Below are 20,516 nucleotides of genomic sequence, written 5' to 3'. Positions count from 1 at the left end.
ACAGAGCATCTTCCATGAAAGCAAGAAAGGTGAAGAGGAAGGGCGCAGGTTCAGGGAAGTTTGTGATTTTGTGGTGGAAAGTTGATGGGGTGAGGCTGTCTCTTGTGACTTCTGGCTTCTCTGTGGGGTAGGACATGTGATCACCCATTGGGTAGGCAAGTTTTACACTCTATCTCCTGCCCTTGCTGCTGGGCCTGCAGATCTATCTATCTGCAGGTACTCAATAGATATTGGCTGAAAGAATCAGTGAATGAATGAGACTGGGGTAGGTCTCACAGGTTGAGTCCTCTGTAGAGAGACCCTGGAACAGAGATCAGGGTGCAGGTAGTTTATTGGAGCGTGCTCTTGGAATTAACACCTGTGTTTTGTTTTGTGCCAGGGTCTCGCTCTGTCGCCCAGACTGGAGTGCAGTGGCAATTGCTCACTGTAGCCTTGAACTCCCAGGCCCAAGTGATCCTCCCATCTCAGCCTCCTGAATAGCTGGGACCACAGGCACACACCATCATGCCTGGCTAGTTTTTGTTTTGTTTTGTTTTGTTTTGAGACAGGGGTCTCACTATGTCTCAGAGGCTGGTCTCAAACTCCTGGGCTCAAGCAATCCTCCCACCTTGGCCTCCCAAAGTTGAGATTACAGGCATGAGCCACTGCACCTGGCCAAATTAATACCTGTGGAAGAGAAGGAAACAGGATTGGGCAGAGGGAGAAGTTGAACTGGGAACTCTGAAGCGGGGAAGACACTTCAGAGCTGCCCTGAGTAGGGGGTGGAGGGCCAGGCAGGTAAAACCCATGCTGATCAGTTATGGGAAGCAGGCTGCTCTGAGAAAGGGGCAGGACATTGAGGAAGGCAGCTCACATCAGCAGGGGAAATCCTGAAAGGGGGCTGGTAGCTAAGAGCCATCTGCTGGCAGCAGTCTCTGCAGTTCGGGGACAAGATCCTTCAGTTCTGAAGGAGACCTGGGCAGTGCACCGCAGCATCCATCACAGCAGAGAAAGGTGAAAGTTTAAGGAGAGTGAGAGATGGTGAAACAACTGCTCTTACGGTAGAATGGCTATTATGTGGCTGGCACAGTGTTACAGTACTGAGTGAGACAGCCCTACTTGGAAGATGCTCAGTCCAGCCTTGGAGGCTTTGGAGCCTTTGGAGAGAGACCTGCTGCGGGAGTGCAGAAAGGCTTCATGAAAGAGCAGCCAATCTGCCTGGGCTTTAAAGAATGAGCAAGCATGGCCGGGCACGGTGGTGCACTTTGGGAGGCTGAGGCGGGTGGATTACCTGAGGTCAGGAGTTCGAGACCAGCCTGGCTAACCTGGTGAAACCCCGTCTCTACTAAAAATACAAAAATTAGCTGGGCGTGGTGGCAGGCACCTGTAATCCCAGCTACTCATGAGGCTGAGGCAGGAGAATCACTTGATCCCGGGAGGTGGAGGTTGCAGTGAGCTGAGATTGCGCCATTGCACTCCAGCCTGGGTGACAGAGCGAGACTCCATCACAACAACAACAACAACAACAACAACAACAACAACAACAACAAAAAGAATGAGCAGGCATTCTGCAGACAACAGAGTAGGCAAGGGCCTAGCAGACACATATCTGGCTCTGGTGAGGCAGGGAGAGGTCTGTAACTATCCTAGCCCAGGCAGTTTTCCTAGTCCAGGCCAGTGCTTACCACTGAAGGAGCAAAGGCCTGTGCCTTGAAGGCCTGGGAAGGAGCCCTCAAATTTTACTTTCATCATCTGGGAATAGGCAGGAGCCCCATCCCCTGAAGAAGCTGCTCTCTGGGTAGTTTCTTTCTTTCTTTTTTATTTTTATTTTAAATAGAGTCTAGCTGTCATCCAGGTTGGGGTGCAACGGCACTATCATAGCTCACTGCAGCCTCGAACTCCTGGACTCTAGTGATCCTCTCACCTCAGACTCCTGAGGAGCTGAGAATACAGGCTTGCGCCACCATGCCTGGCTAATTTAAATAACTTTTTTGTAGAGACAAGGTCTTGCTTTGCCACCCAGGCTGGTCTCAAATTCCTGGCTTTAAGTGATCCTCCTGCCTGAGTCTCATGAAGTGCTGGAATTACAGGCGTGAGCCACCACACTTAGCTTTCTTTCTTTCTAAAATCCCACATATAATCATTCCCAATCTGGGTTATTTCTTTTTTCATTTCTTATTCTTTCTTCTCTTTCTTTTTCTTTTCTTTTCTTTTTTTTTTTTTTTGAGACAGAGTTTCGCTCTTGTTGCCCAGGCTGGAGTGCAATGGCACGATCTCGGCTCACTGCAATCTCTGTCTCCCAGGTTCAAACAATTCTCCTGCCTCAGCCTCCCAAGTAGCTGGGATTACAGGCAACCATCACCATGCCCGGCTAATTTTTCGTATTTTTAGTAGAGACGGGGTTTCACCATGTTGGCCAGGCTAGTCTTGAACTCCTGACCTCAGGTGATCCACCCTTCTCGGCCTCCCAAAGTGCTGGGATTACAGGTGCAAGCCACTGTGCCCTGCCTTTTTTTTTTTTTTTTTTTTTTTCCTCTGTTGCCCAGGCTGGAGTACAGTGGCATGAACTTGGCTCACTGCAACCACCACCCCACTCCGGGTTCAAGCAATTCCTCTGCCTCAGCCTCCGGAGTAGCTGGAATTACAGGTGTGCACCACCACGCCCAGCTAATTTATGTATTTTTAGTAGAGACAGGGTTTCACCATGTTGGCCAGGCTTGTCTCGAACTCCTGACCTCAAGTGATCCACCCGCCTTGGCCTCCCAAAGTGCTGGGATTACAGGCGTGAGCCACTGCACCCGGCCGAACCCAGTTCTTCTGTCTTCATTTCCTGCGTGTCCACTGGGTCCTGCTGTCTCCTTTTCTAGCTCTGCCCTGAACCAACCCAGTCAACTTTGGCTTCCTCTCTGGGTCTTAGTGTTTCTGAGCTGCATAATGGGAGTGGCCATTCTGTGGCATTGATTCTCAATTTTGGCAGCTGGCACAAATGAATGGAGAGCATGGGGTAGGTAGCCCTCTGGCCCCTTTCTCCAGCCCCCAGCTGCCCCCTCTCAGTATCCCTTCCAATCCCTTCCAGTTCCAAACATGTGTAGACTTTTCACTTCCACTTCATTATCACCTCATTAGTAGGATTTTAAGGTTTATTACCTAGAAGGGAGTGAGGAACTCACACCTTCAGTTCCACTTTTCAAATATACTGTCATCATGTGTGAAAATAACCTTATTAACAGCATCTAACCTGCTACAGTTTTGTCTGGGGGGCATCCACATAAATAAATGCAGAAGGAACCAGGGCATGGGCAACAACACAGCTAGCTGGGGTAGTGCGGCCTCTGGACCTCTGGAACTTTCTTCTAGCCCTTGGGGGTCCTGGAACTGTTGTCAGCGTCAGCAGAACTCAGATGAGACCCAGAGCAGCTTTGAGCAATTGGCCGCCTTCTCTGGGTCTCCACCTCCTGCCTCCTCCTCTGATGCTCAGAGCTCCTCTAGGAAACAGCTCCTGGGTCTCCCCAGTTCCCCTGTCTCCTGGATGCTTGTCCAGGATTGATTCTCTGGGCAGCTCCCCTCCAAGCAGTAAATGAAATATTGGTTACCAGGAGTGACGCGGGAGGCAATTAACCCTTAGACCTCACCATGGCAGATGTGTCTATAGCAAGCTGAAATGGAGAGCCGGGCACACCTGCCTGGCCTTCCTGCAAAGTCATCCAATTAGGGCAGCCCCCAGCAGTGGGCCTGCTGCCCCCTCTGGTCCCCATAACCTTAGAAACCAGGGCAGCACCAGCTCCTAGGGCTGGTGGCTGCCTCCACACAGGATGGCCTGCCATTTCTCGTGTGGGAGAGCTCCAGGGGCACCTCCATCCTCACAACCCTCCTGGCAGGGACATTATTCATTAATTAATCACACATCTTCCTAAAGGGGAGGCAGCCTGGGGAGGTTTGTTGCTTCTCCTCCAGAGTGGACATGCCGTTCTGCCTGTCCAGCTCCTTCCCACCACCCACACAGCCCTGCCCCCTGGAATGTTCTTGTGCCAGAAAAGAACCCTGACTGAGGAAGGGGGAGACAAATGCCCTGCTTTCAGGGAGCCCCAATAGAAAAAACAGACACAGCCTCTGCTCTCAGAGAGCTCACAGTTAGGTAAGAAGACAGTCTCTCCTTCAGGCAGCCCCCAGTCCGGGGGTGGAGACTGTCCCTTTCTCAGAAAGTCCTAGTTTAATAGAAGAAGCATAGTATCGGCCAGGCACAGTGGCTCATGCCTGTAATCCCAGCACTTTGGGAGGCCGAGATGGGCAGCTCACTTGAGGCCAAGAGTTCGAGACCAGCCTGGCCAACATGATGATATCTTGTCTCTACTAAAAATACAAGAATTAGCCAGGCATGGTGGTGCATGCATGTAGTCCCAGCTACTTGGAAGGCTAAGGCAGGAGAATCGCTTGAACCCTGGAGGTGGAGGTTGCAGTGGGCCGAGATCGTGCCACTGCACTCCAGCCTGGGTGACAGAGCAAGACTCTATCAAAAAAAAAAAAAAAGAAAGAAAGAAAAGGAAAAGCACAGTATCTACCCCTCAGAACCACTTGTGGAAGCCAGTCTTTGCATCTAGGAATCCCCAGATCCCTGGTCTGGGTGGAGATACACACCCCACCCTCAAGGAGCTGATGATTTGAAGAGAAAACACAATCTTTGTCTTTGAGGCCCCCTAGTCTGATGGAGAAGATATGCCTCTTACCTTTAGGAAGCTTCCCAACCTGATGATGGAGACATAGTCTTTGCCCTCAGGTGTCCCAAGTCTGAGGAAAAAAATAGATTTGCCCTTGAGGAGCCCCTGTTTGATGGGGAGCATTTCCCTAGAAGGTTCCCCTGCAACTAGGATGTGGCTTGAGTGACAAGCAGCAGGCAAGCTGGCACTGCAGGACACTCCTGGTGCCCTTCAAAGGTCAAAAAAGTCCTTGGCTTCAGTCCAGCCCCAGCTGTGCCACAGCGTTACTGCATGACCGTGAGCAAGTCACGAATCTTCTTCAGACTGATTTCTTCACCTACAAAATGGAGATGTTAGCCCCATCTCTCAGAATGACATGAGGATTGTCAAGTTACCAGAAAGAAAAGAAACCAGGCCAGCCAGCCAGCCAGCCTGCACGCACTACAGAAAAGATTAACATGGCTTTTCTTGTAACAGAGGTCATAGATCAGTCCCAGTGGCCTCTGGGAAAGGTGGGGAGGCCCTCAGGTGTGGTGGCTGGGTAATTCCAGGCCCAAATGGCTATTAGAGAACCTGGGGCTGTGGGAAGCACTGGGGGGCCAGAGGAGTGCCTTCTAATCTAATCACTCTTCCCACCAAGACTCTCATTCTAGCCAGACCTGCCAGGGGTTTTATTGGGTTTGTGGGGACCCGCAGATTTCAATCTCCAGACCCCACAGGGAAGGAACAAGCATTAAGCTAATTTTATTAAATGGCCACAGCTGGCAGTGGGGGAAGTAGGGAAGAGAAGGGAGGATAAAGAAAGTCATTCAAGTCTGCCAGCCATGACAAGGGTCTATACATGAGGCCTGGCCAGGAGGGAGGCCACCCCTCCTTCCTGTCTCTCCAGCTGAGCTAGACTGGGGAGGGGAAGCCAGATGGGACCTTTCCTCAATGTAGAGCCTTGGGATTCTCCAAGAGGCTCACTCCATGGCTGCCGCCCAGGGCAGATGCTTGTAAATACATCAGGCATCTGCAGGGTTGGGGTGGAAGTGGAAGGGCTGGGCTCAGGCTGCCCTGGTGCCATCCTCAGATCTGCTTTGGAGATCCCAACTCTGAAATATGGTGTACCAGGTAAGAGCATTATCTTTGGTTCAAATACTGGCATTTGCCTGTTTTTAGCTCTGTGATCTTGGCAAGTTGCTTAACCTCTCTGAGCCTCAGTTTCCTCACCTAAAATGGATAAAATAACAGCATAATTTTAAAGGGCATGAGATAATTTCCTGTAGATCTACTGCCCACCCCTGCACACATATCCGTGAGATAATATTTATAAAGTTCTTACATAGTACCTGACATATAATGGGTGCTCTCTCAATATTAGCTATTGTTATCTAGAAATGCCCTGTGTGACATGGCCTCCAGTTATAGGAAGTGAGGATGGCAGTGGTGGAGTAAGGGGACTTGGTATGTCTTGGATTTTCTTTCTTTCTTTTTTTCTTTTTTTGAGATGGAGTCTTGCTCTGTTGCCTAGGCTGGAGTGCAATGGCGTGATCTCAGCTCACTGCAGCCTCCACCTCCAGGATTCCAGTTATTCTCCTGCCTCAGCCTCCCAAGTAGCTGGGATTACAGGTGCCTGCCACCACGCCTAACTAATTTTTGTATTTTTAGTAGAGACAGGGTTTCACCATGTTGGCTAGGCTGGCCTCAAACTCTTGACCTTGGGTGATCCTCCCACCTCGGCTTCCCAAAGTGCTGGGATTACAAGTGTGAGCCACCGCGCGTGGCCATGTCTTGGATTTTCAAGTGCAATCACAGAACTTAGAAACTATGTAAGCAAGATATTTAACCTCCCTGCAAGAATAAAATCTAGGTCCAACCTTCCAGGGCTGTTTGGAAAACTTGAGATGACATACTTGAAAGCATTTTGCAACAGTTATAGATAAATAATAAAAGCTATGTTTATTGAGCACATAACAATATACCTCACGAATCCTCAATCAAGTGAGGTAGGTCTCCTACGTTTATTGATGAGGAAACCGAGGCACAGAGGTCAAGTGCGTAGACCTAGGTCAACCAGCCTTTAGTCCAAAGGATGTTCCTTTCTATGGCTGTCACTAATCCTAAATTGCGTTGGAAGAAGTGACTTGCCCAGGATCATACACGGTGGCCCAGAGCCGGACCTAGGTCTCCCAGTTTAAAGATCACCTGTGCCTGTGGAATGCTGATGCCACTTTCAGCGAGGCTCACGCCTGTAATCCCAGCACTTTGGGAGGCTGAGGCAGGCGGATCACGAGGTCAGGAGATTGAGACCAGCCTGGCCAACATGGTGAAACCCCATCTCTACTAAAAATACAAAAATTAGCTGGGCGTGGTGGTGTGCGCCTGTATTCCCAGCTACTCGGGAGGCTGAGGCAGGAGAATCGCTTGAACCCGGGAGGCGGAGGTTGCAGTGAGCCGAGATCTTGCCATTGCACTCCAGCCTGGCAACAGAGCGAGACTCCGTCTAAAAAAAAAGGAATGTGTCCACCATGGAAGATGATGAAGTAACTGGGCTGCTTCCCATCCCAGCTGCCCAGGCCCACTTGGGTTGTGGTGGGCTTTAGGCCCTTTGGCAACTTCTTCTTGGAGTAGCTCTGGCTCTGGCACCTGGTTTCCCCTAGAAACTTCCACCAGACCCCTTCCTAATCTGGAGGAGGGCACGGTCCACCGTCGCCTCCCGCAGCCCTCCCCAGGGTACAGACTGAAACCCCTGCGGGGTGAAAATGTTTTTATTATAGCTTTGGTCAGACGGGGCACAGCCGGGCGGGGGCTCTGAGGGTGCTGGGAAGCTATCCAGCCCCCAACTCCCCCCTCCCCCGGGCGCGCCACCCCGGAGGGAGCCGAGGGCAGCTCATCTCAGAGCGCAGGAAGCAAACCCGCCGCCGCGACCTCTCCCCAGGCTGGGGTGGGCTGGCAGGCGGAGGTGGGCAGTAAACAGTCCTATTGTACAAATATATAGCGCGGGCTGGGCGGGGGCGGTCAACCCCGGTTCCCTGGCACGGGGACAGGGCGCGCTGGGCCCGGCTCTGCAGCGAGCCGGTGGGAGGGCCTAGCTGTGGCCCAGGCGGTGTTGAGCACTGGCCGGGGGCGTCATAGCCGGGGAGGGCCGGGCAGCGAGCGGGTGGGCGAGGGGCGAGTCATCGTCTGCCCCGCCCGGAGGGGACCCCGGCGGGTGAGGGACGTGGGTGGAGGGAGACGTGGGGAGCTCAGTCGGAGTAGATGATGAAGCCAGAGAACGTGCTGTATTTGTTGCTGTTGCCGCCGTGTGCTTTGCCTCCATCCAGTTTGATGAAGACCTCGTCGCCGGCGTCCAGGTGCAGGATCACGCTGTTGCTGGCGTAGTCGTAGTTCTGGTCCGCGTCCTGGGCAATAGCACTGGCCCGCACCTGCGGGTGGGGGACACGGGAGGGAGGGCGAGAGGAGAGAGAGGATGAGAAGGGAGGGAGGTGAGGCAGTCCCGTGGGGGAGGATCAGCAGACCCAGAAACCTGGCCTCCAGCCTCGCCTCATCCCTGCCACGCTCCCCCTCCCCCGCCCCCTTCCAATCATACAGAACTTGTTTCAGGAAAGGGGCAGAGAGGATCCCTGGATTTCTAGGGCAGGTCTGATCTGGGCCTGAATTGGGAGTCAAGGCAGAGTCTTCCTCCTTAACTCTTATAGGGCTTTCCCTCCAGCTGGCTGAGAACCTCAATACCTCCAGGAAGCCTGGAAGCCTGTCCTTGCAAAGAGGAATTCTCTGGACCTCCAGGGAATGGAGGGCCTTCCCTACTCTCATCATTCCTTCCTCTCTGCTTTCATAATGATGCCATCGTTTCAGCCACACCCGCTGGATCTTATGTCAGTGGATGGACACAAGGGCACACCTTGGCCCCACAGGTCAGGCAGCTGGACCAATGCCAGGCTGCCAGTCAGCAACCACCCTGGAACCAGGGCCAGGTCTTTGGTCTGAAGTGCATTCCAGAGTCTCTCCTGCTGCAGCAGTGAGACAGAAGGCCTGGTAATGCTTTCCCCTCCCAGAGTTTAGAAGGGGCCTGGGTGCCAGCCTCCATGGAGCTGTAGCTATGTACCTGTCACTACCCACCCAAAGAGGATTGTAGCTCCTCCTGTCTCACCTCAGGGTGGTAGAAAGGAACTGGGGGGGAAGAAGGGAATCCAGGCCTTACTTCCCTCTGGGATTCTCAGTCTGATGTGACATCCTTGCTGGTCCCTGCCTTGATGGGGGATGGGGAGGGACAGGCAGGATAATGGGTCAAGGGAGCACCAGCATTTGGGCTTGGGGCCTGCCGTCACTTTTGGGGGCTCTGACTATAATCATAAGAGATTGTGTGATGGCTGCGTACGGTGGCTCATGCCTGTGATCCCAGCACTTTGGGAGGCCCAGGCAGGTGGATCATTTGAGGTCAGGAGTTCGAGACCAGCCTGGCCAATATGGTGAGACCCCCATCTCTACTAAAAATACAAAAATTAGCTAGGCATAGTGGCACGCCTGTAATCCCAGCTCCTGGGGAGGCTGAGGCAGGAGAATCACTTGAACCTGGGAAATGGAGGCTGCAGTGAGCCGAGATCATGCCACTGCGCTCCAGCCTGGGCGACATAGTGAGACTCAGTCTCAAAAAAAAAAAAAAGAGAGAGAGAGAGAGATTGTGTGGTGGTGAACGAATGATCTACAGACATTCCGCTAACAGGTATGGAAACATAAGTCCTGAGTTTGAGGATCGGGGCCTCTCCAGGGTATCCTGGGTAGAGACATGGAAGAGAAGCGCCCTCTCCAGGACTGTGGCTTGTGGTGTGGGGAGGCTGCACTGAGTGGAGTTCTCTCAGCCAGGTTTCTCCACGGCCCCTCTCTATCCTGTCCCTTCACTGAAGGCAGCTTACCATCCCAACTCCCAGGGCTGAAGTCTGGGTAGAACCAAGCCAAATTAGGGGAGGGGCCCATCCTCTCTCCTGGGCTGGAGGCAGCACTGCAGGTCAGCTGTGCCAGAGCTGCTGACTCAGCCGCGATGCTGCAATGAAGAGGACCCGACATATTTGCATGAGGGCCTCCCTTTAAAGCCCATCTCCAGCCCCTTCTTTTCCCTCAACCTCTTCTTCCCAACCTGAGAAGAATCTCTTTGTGTGCTTAGCTGGGAAAACTGGTCTCGTTAAAGGTGGGAGGGAATAAATGAAGGGGGAGATGCTGTCTGCCAAGGAGCTCAGTTTCTCTGTCTAGAAAATGGATGAGAAGACTTTGCCTCACCACTGCCACCTCTGTAAAAGTCTTTTGATGATAAAGAAAAAAAAAAACATTAGATCTTGATGGGGCTTTGAGTTATTAGGGAAGAGCTGAAAGCAAACAGCCAACTTCGGTATTGTTCCCTGAGCCCTAATCCTGGTAGTATTTATTATTACACATGCATTTCATTATCTTTGCTAATAAATTACTACTAATAACAATTATTTTTATTGCCCAGATTAATTTAGCCTTAACTCATTAAAACAGTGTGCTCCTTAATAGCCAAATCCATTGGAACAGAGTCATCTGTCATCAGGAATCTCCTGGTGATGTGACTGCATCAGAACTGTTATGCTTAAGTTTATTATTTATTCATCACCATGATTGTTGCCGTAATTATCCTAATTATCCATGGAGGCAGAGAGAATTTATGCCCTTCCATCCTTAGATGGTGGGGGATCCAAGAATGGAACCCAGGGGTCCCAATTCTCTGCCTGACTGGAGACAGTTGAGGCCTGCAGCTCCTCCCGGGGTCCAAGGGGAAGTGTGGGGAAATGAGGTTGCCAAGGAAGCAGGAAAGCAGGTTTGGGCCTTGTTATGAGGGAGCGCTGTATAATCAGCTCCTCAAGGGCTGCCAGGAGGGGAAACTGAGGCAATGGTCTGACCAAGGGAACTGGGTGAGAGGGCATCCAGGAAACATGTTCCTGCCCTCAGATCAATGCTGGGGTCTTGGGTGTACAGATGTGGCTCCCATAGGGGAGCCAGCCTGGCCCATGGGGGACACTTGCATTTTCATACATACATTAACTGCATTCCCACTGTGCCAGGCACTGTGCTCTGTGTTGTGAAAGGTATTAGGGGCCAGAAAGGATAGCCAGGGGGCCATCTGCCACCACCAGGGGAGAGGCTGATCTCCTTAGGTCTTTTTTCTTTTTTGAGACAGAGTCTTGCTCTGTCACCCAGGATGGAGTGCAGTGGTGCGATATTGGCTCACTGCAACTTCCACTTCCCAGGTTCAAGTGATCCTCCTACCTCAGCCTCCCGAGTAACTGGAATTACAGGCACCCACCACCACACCCGGCTATATATTTTTTGTATTTTTAGTAGAGACAGGGTTTCACCATGTTGGACAGGCTGGTCTCAAACTCCTGACCTCTGGTGATCCACCCGCCTCAGCCTCCCAAAGTGCTGGGATTACAGGCGTGAGCCACTGTGCACAGCCTTCTTAGGTCTTTATACCACCACCTTCAATTTATATATGCCAGCACCTCTTGCCACACTCAGATTCTGTTGTCAAACCCCTGGCCCATTGGTGATACTCACCTCCCCACAGCCTCCTACCCTGGATAAGCAGCACCCTGACCACAGGCCCTGGCACATCCTCACAAAGCCCCCTGCCCAGTTTATTAATTTTGTGTCCTCTCCAACCCACCTGAACTGTGGATCTTGGAGGCAGCTGCAGGCAACTCACCACACCCAGGGCCCCACTGCCAACCCAGAGTCCTTTCCCCAGGCTCCTTGCATCCTAATGGCCAGGACTTGGTGCCATCAGGGGTGCTGATGCAAGGCTACCCCTAAGGACTGGGGCCAGTGGGCCTCAGATAAGGACAGAGGGAGCCTCAGTGCCAGGCATGAAGGTGGTGCTCCCTATCCCGAACTTGCCCGGAGAGGAGGCAGAGCCCAGATTCAGCTCTGCCTCCCTAAAGAAATTCTGGAAGCCTCTCTACAGGCAGGAAGCCAGGAAGGAAAAGCGCAGTGCTCAGGGTGGCCCCTGGTTCTGAAGTCACAGGAGATACAAGCTTCTCTCTTTTGTTCCCATCCATTGTCTGGCCCTGCCATTTTTTTCTCTGCTTATTTAAATGTCCTTGTCCACCTCTGAGCTGGCTTTCCCCTACACTTGACCTTTTATATTCTCCCTTGTGGTATCTCCTCACCTTGCAGACCAAGGTTCACCATCTTCTCCCCCTGCATCAGGTTGGTCTGCACCAGGGTAGGCCCTACTGAAGCACTCCCTCCCAGCCAACACATTTGGGGACCAAAGTCATCAGCTGGGCTCCCAGCCCACCTTTAACACAGTATTCGTTGGGGCGTGTGATTGTATGTTATGAATGTTCCCCCTGCATAGGCCATGGGGTCTTGGAGGGCAAGTGGACTGAGCTCCTACAAAGCCTCAAATCTGGCTCCTAGTAGGGGCTCAAAACTAACAAGTGGGATGGCTAGTGAGATCAAATGAGCCTCTTGGGCAATTTGGAAGAAGTCATAAAGGACATGGGAGAGGGGGCTATGGGCCCCACTATTTCTCCTGGTTTTCTTTTCTTTTCATTTTTATCTTTTCTTTTCTTTTCTTTTTTTTTTTTTGAGAAAGAGTCTCACTCTGTTGCCCAGGCTAGAGTACAGTGGCGAGATCTCACCTCATTGCAACCTCTGCCTCCTGGGTTCAAGTTATTCTCTTGCCTCAGCCTCCCGACTAACTGAGATTACAGGCATGCACCATCACGCCCAGCTAATGTTTGTATTTATTTTTTTTTTGAGACGGAGTCTCGCTCTGTCACCCAGGCTGTAGTACAGTGGCGTGATCTCAGCTCACTGCAAGCTCCGCCTCCCGGGTTCACACCATTCTCCCGCCTTAGCCTCCCAAGTAGCTGGGACTACAGGTGCCCGCCACCACGCCCGGCTAATTTTTTGTATTTTTAGTAGAGATGGGGTTTCACCGTGTTAGCCAGGATGGTCTTGATCTCCTGACCTCGTGATCCACTCGCCTCGGCCTCCCAAAGTGCTGGGATTACAGGCGTGAGCCACTGTGCCTGGCCTAATGTTTGTATTTTTAATAGAGACGGTGTTTCGCTGTGTTGGCCAGGATGGTCTCAAACCCCTGACCTCAGTTGATCCATCTGCCTCAGCCTCCCAAAGTGCTGGGATTACAGACGTGAGCCACCAGGCCCAGCCTCTCCTGGTTTTCTTTTGAGGGGGCTGGTCTGAATAACTATTAAAGTGCTGGGCCTTTGAAACCCCTAGTTAAAGCCACCTCCTTTTTTCCTACTAGCCTGTGGTCCCATCTCCAGTGAGCACCCCTTCATCAGACTCTGTCAACACCCTGCCCCTGCTGGAGGGAAAAGGAGCTTTTGAGATGGTTTTACCTCCCAGTGACTGAAGCAAGTTCCCCATTCTAAGCACATAGCGTCTCCGGGGCCTCTTCTTGCCTCATCTCTGGGGACCTGCTGGGACTTCCTGAGGTGGTGCAGGGTCTAGGGCCAACCTGTGGCCCAATGACTGCCTCCCTATCCAGGCAAGCTGCCAATCCCCTGAAACCTCAGCTCTGTGTCAGCCCAAAGTTCTTTGGGAAAGGAAGACATTCCATTGATGAAGGTGACATTGCTGCATCCCTTATTGGTGATTAATAGGGGGAATCATGGGGCTGTCTGCAGAATGAGCCTTTGCTGGATACTGGGGCCTCCCATTTGGTCAGGAACCAAGGACAAAGAGGAGAGACACGGGGATGTCTGATAGACACACGTGGGAAAGAGAGACATACAAGGAATAGAGAAGAGTGGGGTTAGATCCGGGGAGGAGAGGCCAGAAACCCAGGGAGAGATGGAAAAGGCAGACACAGGAGAGAGATGGACAAGAAACAGCAAAATAGAAGAAAGAGGCAGGGGAGAGGCAGAAACCAGAGAAAAGGTGTTGGCGGGGCAGCAGCCAGGCAGAGGAAAGAGAAGAAGGGCTGACTTATAAGCACCTGGCAGGCTATCTGCTCACTTTGCCTGCCTGCCCCTGTCTCTGCCCCTAAGACTTGCAGACCCGCAGGCTGGCAGAGCCTCAGGGCAGTACTGCTGTGGGAAGGGTTCCAACAAGGTCTTGTATCTTAATCGTGAGAGATTCCTTCTCAACTTCCACTAGCTCAGCTTTAGTTCTGACCAGTGGTCCCCTTCTTCGAAGAGAATGCTCAGCCTGACCACACCCCCAGGTCACAGGCCACCACGAGTGAGAGCACTGGGAAGGGAGGTGGTATCAAGAGAGCTGGCTAAAATTGTCACCCCAGGGCGGGGCTGGGTGGAGGTTGGTCCTGGGGTCGGCCATTCCAAGGAGAGCTACACGCACATGCGAGTCCCGGTACCAGAGTCCCCGACACACTCAGTGCTTTCCAGCTGCAGCGTCTGAGATGGGGACGGAGAATGGAGAGGACCCCACACACTCCAGAGTCAGGAGGGGCTGGAGCTGGGAGACCAAGAGGAGGGGGAGTTTCCATCTCTTCCACCCCCCCCCACCCCCCACCCCCTCCCCGCCTCAGGAGGAAAAACTCCCCCGCCCCCCAGACTGCCTTCTTTTTGGGGAAGCTCTGCTACAGTGGGAAACAGCTCCCCAACTCCCGGATTTTGCAAAGGGTGTCAGATTCGCCCAATGGTCCCTTCTCGAGGGCAGGGGAGGCACTGCAGCCAGGGCTGTAAGCACCGGGCTCCCTTTGCCTTTGTGCCCCAAACATTTCCTGCAGCCAGCCTTCTCCGCTCGCGCCCATGGCCACGCGCCTAGGCGCCCGCGGGCGCGGATGCTGCTTCTCCCTGTTCCATACGCCAGAGCCCATCCTTGCCCTCCCCTTATCGCCCGCTGGTGTCGGCCCGAATCCACTTCCCAAGGGGCAAGCCCCCAAGGGCAAGTCCGTGCACCTGGGAGCCCTGCGCTCTGACTAGTTGGGTTCATTTCCCGCATTTCCAGTAGCGTTCCAGACGGTGCCCAGCAGCGTCTGTCTTGGAGCGGGAACCCAGGAACTGAGGATCGGCGATGTCCGCTGGCTCCGACCATCCCCACACGTGATGACCAAGCGGGGCCGCTGTGGGGTGGGATCTCCACCTGCGTCCGCCTAGCGCCCCCGCCAACTCCGATCAGGTACCCATTTGCCCCGGGCTCCCTGGGTGCCCTGGGCCCAGCCCAGCCCCATGCCCCCGCCTGGCCCACCTGGCCATTCTTGCAGAGGTCTGCCCACATACTGGTGCCGTCGCCGCCGCGCATGAGGACATGGTAGGTGAAAAAGTAGGTGCCGGGAATGTTGCACGTAAACTTGCCGCTGGCCGCGTCGTAGTTGTTGCCTAGGTTGGTGACCACGTCGTCAAACTTGAGTACCTCATAACCCTCGTGGGGGTTCTTGAGGCCGGCGTAGAAGGCCACGCGCGGCACCGTGGTGTAGGTGGCAGTGCTGATGGCGCCGCTGCCCCCCGCGCCCGGCAGCCCCGGAGGGCCCGGCTTGCCTGGCTCACCCTTCTCCCCCGGCGGCCCCACAGGGCCGGGAGGACCTGGGTCCCCGGGAGGCCCCGGAGGGCCGGGCTTGCCGGTGCGGCCCGGCTTCCCCTGGGGGCCCTGCACCAGCGTGGAAGGCGGGGGCGCGCCGCTCTGCTCGCTCAGGGCGTCGCCGCCGTCGGTCCGCGCGCCGGCGCCGGGGCCCCGCGCGGGGTAGGGGTCGCACACCATGCGGCAGGTGCCCAGCATCTCATAGTGGCCGTCCGGGCCGCCCGAGCTCACCAGCACGGGGATGAGCACCACCAGCACCAGCAGCATCACCACACCCGCGGCGGCCGCTAGCAGCGTCTTTCGGCCCGCGCGGAGCCTGGGGAGCGCCGGGCCGCCCGGCCGCGCCGTCGGGGCAATGGTGCCGGCGGGCAGGGGGCGCGGGCTAGGCGCCCGCGCTCAAGGACGGTCCGGCGGGGCTGCGGGCATGGGGCCGGGCCCGGGGCGCCGCGCTGCGCTGGCTGCGCTGCGGAGCCCAGCCGCCGGCTCCTGCCTCGCGCCTCCCTCCTGCTGCGCTGCCGGACTGAGCGCCGCGGCCGCCGCCTCCCGCCTCCCGCCTCCCGCCTGCAGCCTCCCGCCTGACTCCTCCCGCCTCCTCGCGCCGGGGCCACCGCCCCCTCGGCCGGGCCCCGCCCCTCCAGCTCCGCGCGGCTCTGGGCTCACTAGGGGTGGGGCTGCGGGCGGGGCCGGCGCCTAATTGGGCCGCGGGCGCCTCGAGGTGGGCGGGGCATAAGGGGGGCGGGCCATAAGGGGGCGGGGCCGCGGAGACCCCGGGTGGGAGCAGGGAGAGGAAAGAAGAGACTGAGTACGCGGAGACCGAGATTCGGAAATGGGGTGGGGGCCGGGGTCCGAGAGACCCGAGAGGCGCTCCAAGGGAAGGGGAGAGTAGGGACCAAAATGCGAAAGGGAGAGAGGGCCACAGGGAGAGCTAGAGAGCTCCGAGGGGATCGGGAGAGGAGAGGCTTCGAGGGTCGGTCACCAGGAAAACAGAGGGACTGGGGTCGCGACGGGCCAAGACCCGCAGGGGGCGGAAGCGAGGGGATAGCGCCCAGGTCTGCAGGGTACAAAGAGCGATTGAGGGGAGGACGGAGCGGGGAGCTGGAAGGTAGGATGAGAAAGGGGGTTATGAAGCGAAGAAGAGGATACGGAGGGGACCATTTGGCACTCAGGCCTCGCAGACCACCCGTCTGGGAGATCCAGAGATCGGATGAATGCCTGTCCGGGGGCCCAGCGGAGCCAGACGGCAGCCGCCTCCTCCTTTCTGGCTCTGACTGTTCCGGGACCCGTCTCCCCCGAGGTGGGGCAGGAGCTTCCAACCCCTCCTCGCCTCTGCCCCTTCCTCACCGAACTGTGGCCAGGCTGCTTTTTCCTGGGCCCTTTTCTTCCATCTCCCTCTGCTCAATCCCTTTATCTCTGCCTCTAGACCAGGGAGAAAAGGGGATCCTAAAAAGGTGGGCACCCCCACGTTATTTCTCCATGCTGACAGATGCAAATACGTCCCTGAGGGGTAACCCCCTTTTCCAGCCTCCAGGATGAGGGGTGGATCTCATCCAGCCCCTCAGCTCCTCCTCCCTCACTCCCCAGCCTCCTCCGCCGCCCCTTAACTCTTCTCCCCATCAGGCTGTGGGAGGCTCTCCTCTTCCTCAAGTGCAGCAAAGTGTTTAGGTTGCATAAACCGAAACGTGTCTGCTTCCATCAAAATATTTGTCACATTATCTGAGGCCCAGGTCGGGCTGCTCCACCGCTCCTCCTTCGCCCTCCTTTATCCGGCCCACCGGGGAGGATTCAGCCATTCGGAGGCGACTGGCCGGCTGCTAAAGAATGACATCCCAGCCTCTCCTCTCCCGAGAGGTCCCCCCCGCCGGCTCACACTCTCCCTGTTGACCCTTCACCATGGGCAAAATGATTCCCTGGCCTTCCCTACCCAAGGTTGAGGTCGCTCACCTCATCCAGGGCTGGGAGTAGAAGGACACAGGGACATCCAACGAGGGGGCTGTGAAAGAGGACCCTCCAAGCACTAATGGCTGAGGCCAGGTTGGAGTGACCCCACCACCATCAAGGAGGGAGCTAAAAATTTTTCAATAAGTAGCATTTATTCAGGGTTTACTCTGTGCTAGGCCCTGTGTTGAATGTTTTACATACATGATCACCCTTGATCTTCACATCAGTCCAAAGAAGTAGAGTCCAAGATTATTTTAATTTTACAGATGGAGAACTGAGGCTCTGGGAAGTTAAGAGATTTGCTTAAAGTCACACAACTAATAAGTGGGAGAGCCGGGACTCAAACTCGTAGCCTGGCTCCAGGCTCTTCCAACCTCAGCGCGATAGAGTCTCTAGGTACCGTTTACTGCCCAAAGCCCAGGGGTAGGGGGCTCAGGGCAGCCAGACCTCCCTAGGCTCAGGAAGAGTAGTCTTCAGCGCTCGGCTGTCAGGCAATCCGGCTCCCCGGTTCCCCACGGCGGTCTCCTCGGTGTGCCCCACCCAAGAGCGACAGGGCTGGTGACCCGAGGGGCGCGTGCGCGGTCGTCAGCCTGGGATTTGCACGGACCCCCTTCTCCCTAGTACGCTCGCACGGGGGCCCCTCCTCTGCTGCGCCGCTGGGGCTCGCCCGCCACCCACAGCCCTCGCAGAGCCCTCCGGGCACACCGCGGCTGGCCGCCCGGGGCCAAGGATGGGGCGGGAGCGCCCACCCACCCCCGCGCCGGCCGGGGCATCCAAGAGGCGCGCTCGCAGCCACACGGCGCCCCGCCTCCCGCTCCGAAAAAGCTCCTGCTCCCCTGGCGCGGTGTGGCGTCTCCCTCAGCCCAGCCGGATTCTCCCCGCTTCGCTGGAGTGGAAAATAACGGCTTCAAACTTTGCAGAGAGGAGCTGGTGCCAGCACTTTAATTAACAGCCATCTTGGCCTGTGAGCTGGGGCCACCGGCTTGGCGCCTCCCCTGGGCTCGCCAAGCCCCGCCCTGGCTCCGCCCAGGCCCCCAAAGAAGCACCCCTTAACCACCTACCCGACCCTCCACCCCCATCCCCTGCTCTCAGCGCCCCTCTTTCCGGGAGATGAGGGCTTGGCTGATTGGGGAGCTAGTGCTGCCTTGAGGGGCATCTCCCAGCTTAACACCTGAAGACAGTCACAACCCCCCCCATCCGCCATACTGCCCCCCAACATTGTTTAAAGCTGGACTGTTGAAGATTCTGAAATTAAAGACCTGAGTGCCAGCCTGGCGCGGTGGCTCACGTCTGTAATCCCAGCACTTTGGGAGGTTGAGGCCCGAGGATCGCTTGAGCTCAGGAGTTCCGAACAAGCCTGGGCAGCATAGGGAGATCCTGGCGTGGTGGCTTTTACCTGTAGTCCCAGCTACTCAGGAGGCTGAGGCGGGAGGATCGCTTGAGCCTGGGAGGTCGAGGCTGCAATAAGCTGAGATCGCGCCACTGCACTCCAGCCTGGGCGACAGAGCAAGACCCTGTCTCATTAAGAACAAAAACTAAAACGGCTTGCATGCCAATCCTACCCGGTGATTTTAGGTAAATAGCCTACCCAGCAGCCCCTGGCATCCTTTGGTAAAAGGGTGGTTGTGAGGATTAAATGATGTATTATGTATGTAAAGTCCTGGGCTCAGTACCTAACCCTTATTATGCACATTGTAAATGGTAGCTAATATAACTATTTCACCTCAAGGCCAAGAAAGCCCTCTCAGGAGACCCCCGGGCCTTGGGTCTACTTGGTCCTGCCAGCTTCCTACCAATTGCTGTCCTTGACACTAGGAGAGGGGGACAATGGACCTAGGCTCCCAGGTTCAGAGATGGAACTGGATGAATGAGGGAAGAACCCTGAAGTTCCGGCTTCCAGGCCTCTTCTTCAACCACCTGCTAAGAACAAGGACTCAGGTTTTCTTTTTTTTTTTCTTTCTTTCTTTTTTTTTGAGACTGAGTTTCGCCCTTGTTGCCCAGGCTGGAGTGCAACGGTGGGATCTCGGCTCACCCCAACTCCGCCTCCCAGGTTCCAGCCATTCTTCTGCCTCAGCCTCCCAGCTAATTTTTGTATTTTTAGTACAGACATGGTTTCACCATGTTGGCCAGGCTGGTCTCAAACTCCTGAACTCAGGTGATCTGCCTGCCTGGGCTTCCTGCTGGGATTACAGGCTTGAGCCAGCTTGCCCAGCCGGGGCCAGGACTCAGGTTTTCAGAAGCAAAAAGGGAGGGAGGGTTTCAAGGTAAGGAGGGCGACTGCACTCTCTGTAGCTGGGATGCTGTCAGTGGGGGGCTGAAGGTCTAACTTTGCTTCCCGAACTTCTATGAGTGTGAGGGGTCACTCCCACAGACCCCATCTGGAATGACCCTACCATAGGAACTCCTACAGTGAGGGGGTGGTGCCGACAGCCCCGGTCATTCCAGGCATTGAGGTAGATTGTGGAGGGTACAGGGAAGAGCGTAGGTAAGGCTTTTTACCCAGGCATGACTGGCACTGACTTTAGGAACTCGGTGACTGTTCTGTGGTATTTTGGGGTTCTTTGAATGAATGTGAGTGGGTGTGAATGTGTAAGAGGCTGTTGATGTTGCTGTGTGTCTGGGTTTGGGAGTGAGGAAGGGGGGTGCTGTGCCCTGACTCATCAGCTGCTGGATCTGCATTGAGTTGTTTTTACATTTACTGAAAACAGCTAGCTAGGTCCTGCCTGGGTGAAAACACCTAGCTAGGCAGTGATGGTGTGTCCCAAGATGAGTAGGACCGGAAGGCTGAGCGGTGCCTGTGAGGAGTTCACTGTTTGGTGGGGGACACGTGCAGAAAGATAGGATACTTTGCCACAATAATTACCGTAGCTAACAGTTTTTGAGCACTTACAAAGTGCAAGATCCTGTTCTTTTTTTTTTTTTTTTTTTTTTTTAGATGGAGTCTCTCTCTGTCGCCCAGGCTGGAGTGCAGTGGTGCGATCTCGGCTGACCGCAAGCTCTGCCTCCTGGGTTCACGCCATTCTCCTGTCTCGGCCTCTGGAGTAGCTGGGACTACAGGTGCCTGCCACTATGCCTGGCTAAGTTTTTTGTATTTTTAGTGGAAACGGGGTTTCACTATGTTAGCCAGGATGGTCTCGATCTCCTGACCTTGTGATCCACCCCCAATAGGCCTCCCAAAGTGCTAGGATTACAGGCATGAGCCACCGCGCCTGGCCAAGATCCTGTTCTTAAGCACTTTTATGGATTATCTCATTTACACTTAACCTATTATCATGGATTTAAAACTATTACATGGCTTATGTCACGTACTAGTATTAACCTCATGAGGTAGGTACTATCATTTCCCCCATTTTATGGCTGAGGAATCTAAGGCTTGGGTAGAAATTTGTAGGA

At 54.8% G+C, this 20,516-nt stretch overlaps 1 protein-coding gene across 1 annotated transcript; it reads right to left on the bottom strand.

Annotated features, from left to right (window-relative positions):
- Positions 1-7,405: 7,405 nt before the first annotated feature.
- Positions 7,406-15,734, bottom strand: C1QL1 (complement C1q like 1). The gene is made up of 2 exons (XM_008954942.4): positions 14,856-15,734; positions 7,406-8,080 (listed from the first exon to the last, which is right to left on the bottom strand). Exons 1-2 carry the CDS (start codon positions 15,450-15,452, stop codon positions 7,901-7,903), a joined length of 777 nt encoding a protein of 258 aa, XP_008953190.2. The 5' UTR covers positions 15,453-15,734; the 3' UTR covers positions 7,406-7,900.
- Between the last annotated feature and the right edge of the window lie 4,782 nt (positions 15,735-20,516).

Source organism: Pan paniscus, chromosome 19, assembly GCF_029289425.2.
Source record: "Pan paniscus chromosome 19, NHGRI_mPanPan1-v2.0_pri, whole genome shotgun sequence".
In the NCBI taxonomy this organism is placed as follows: domain Eukaryota; kingdom Metazoa; phylum Chordata; class Mammalia; order Primates; family Hominidae; genus Pan; species Pan paniscus.
Note: the sequence above shows the minus strand (reverse complement) of the source record. Positions and strands in the feature narration are given on the sequence as shown.

What these genes read in the sequence shown, in the direction of transcription:
- C1QL1 (XM_008954942.4), bottom strand. Translation starts at nt 15,452, where the DNA reads ATGCTGCTGGTGCTGGTGGTGCTCATCCCCGTGCTGGTGAGCTCGGGC. An exon ending in ACCTCTGCAAGAATGGCCAG is followed by an intron (nt 8,081 to 14,855) that starts GTGGGCCAGGCG and finishes CCCCACCCGCAG; the next exon opens with GTGCGGGCCAGTGCTATTGC.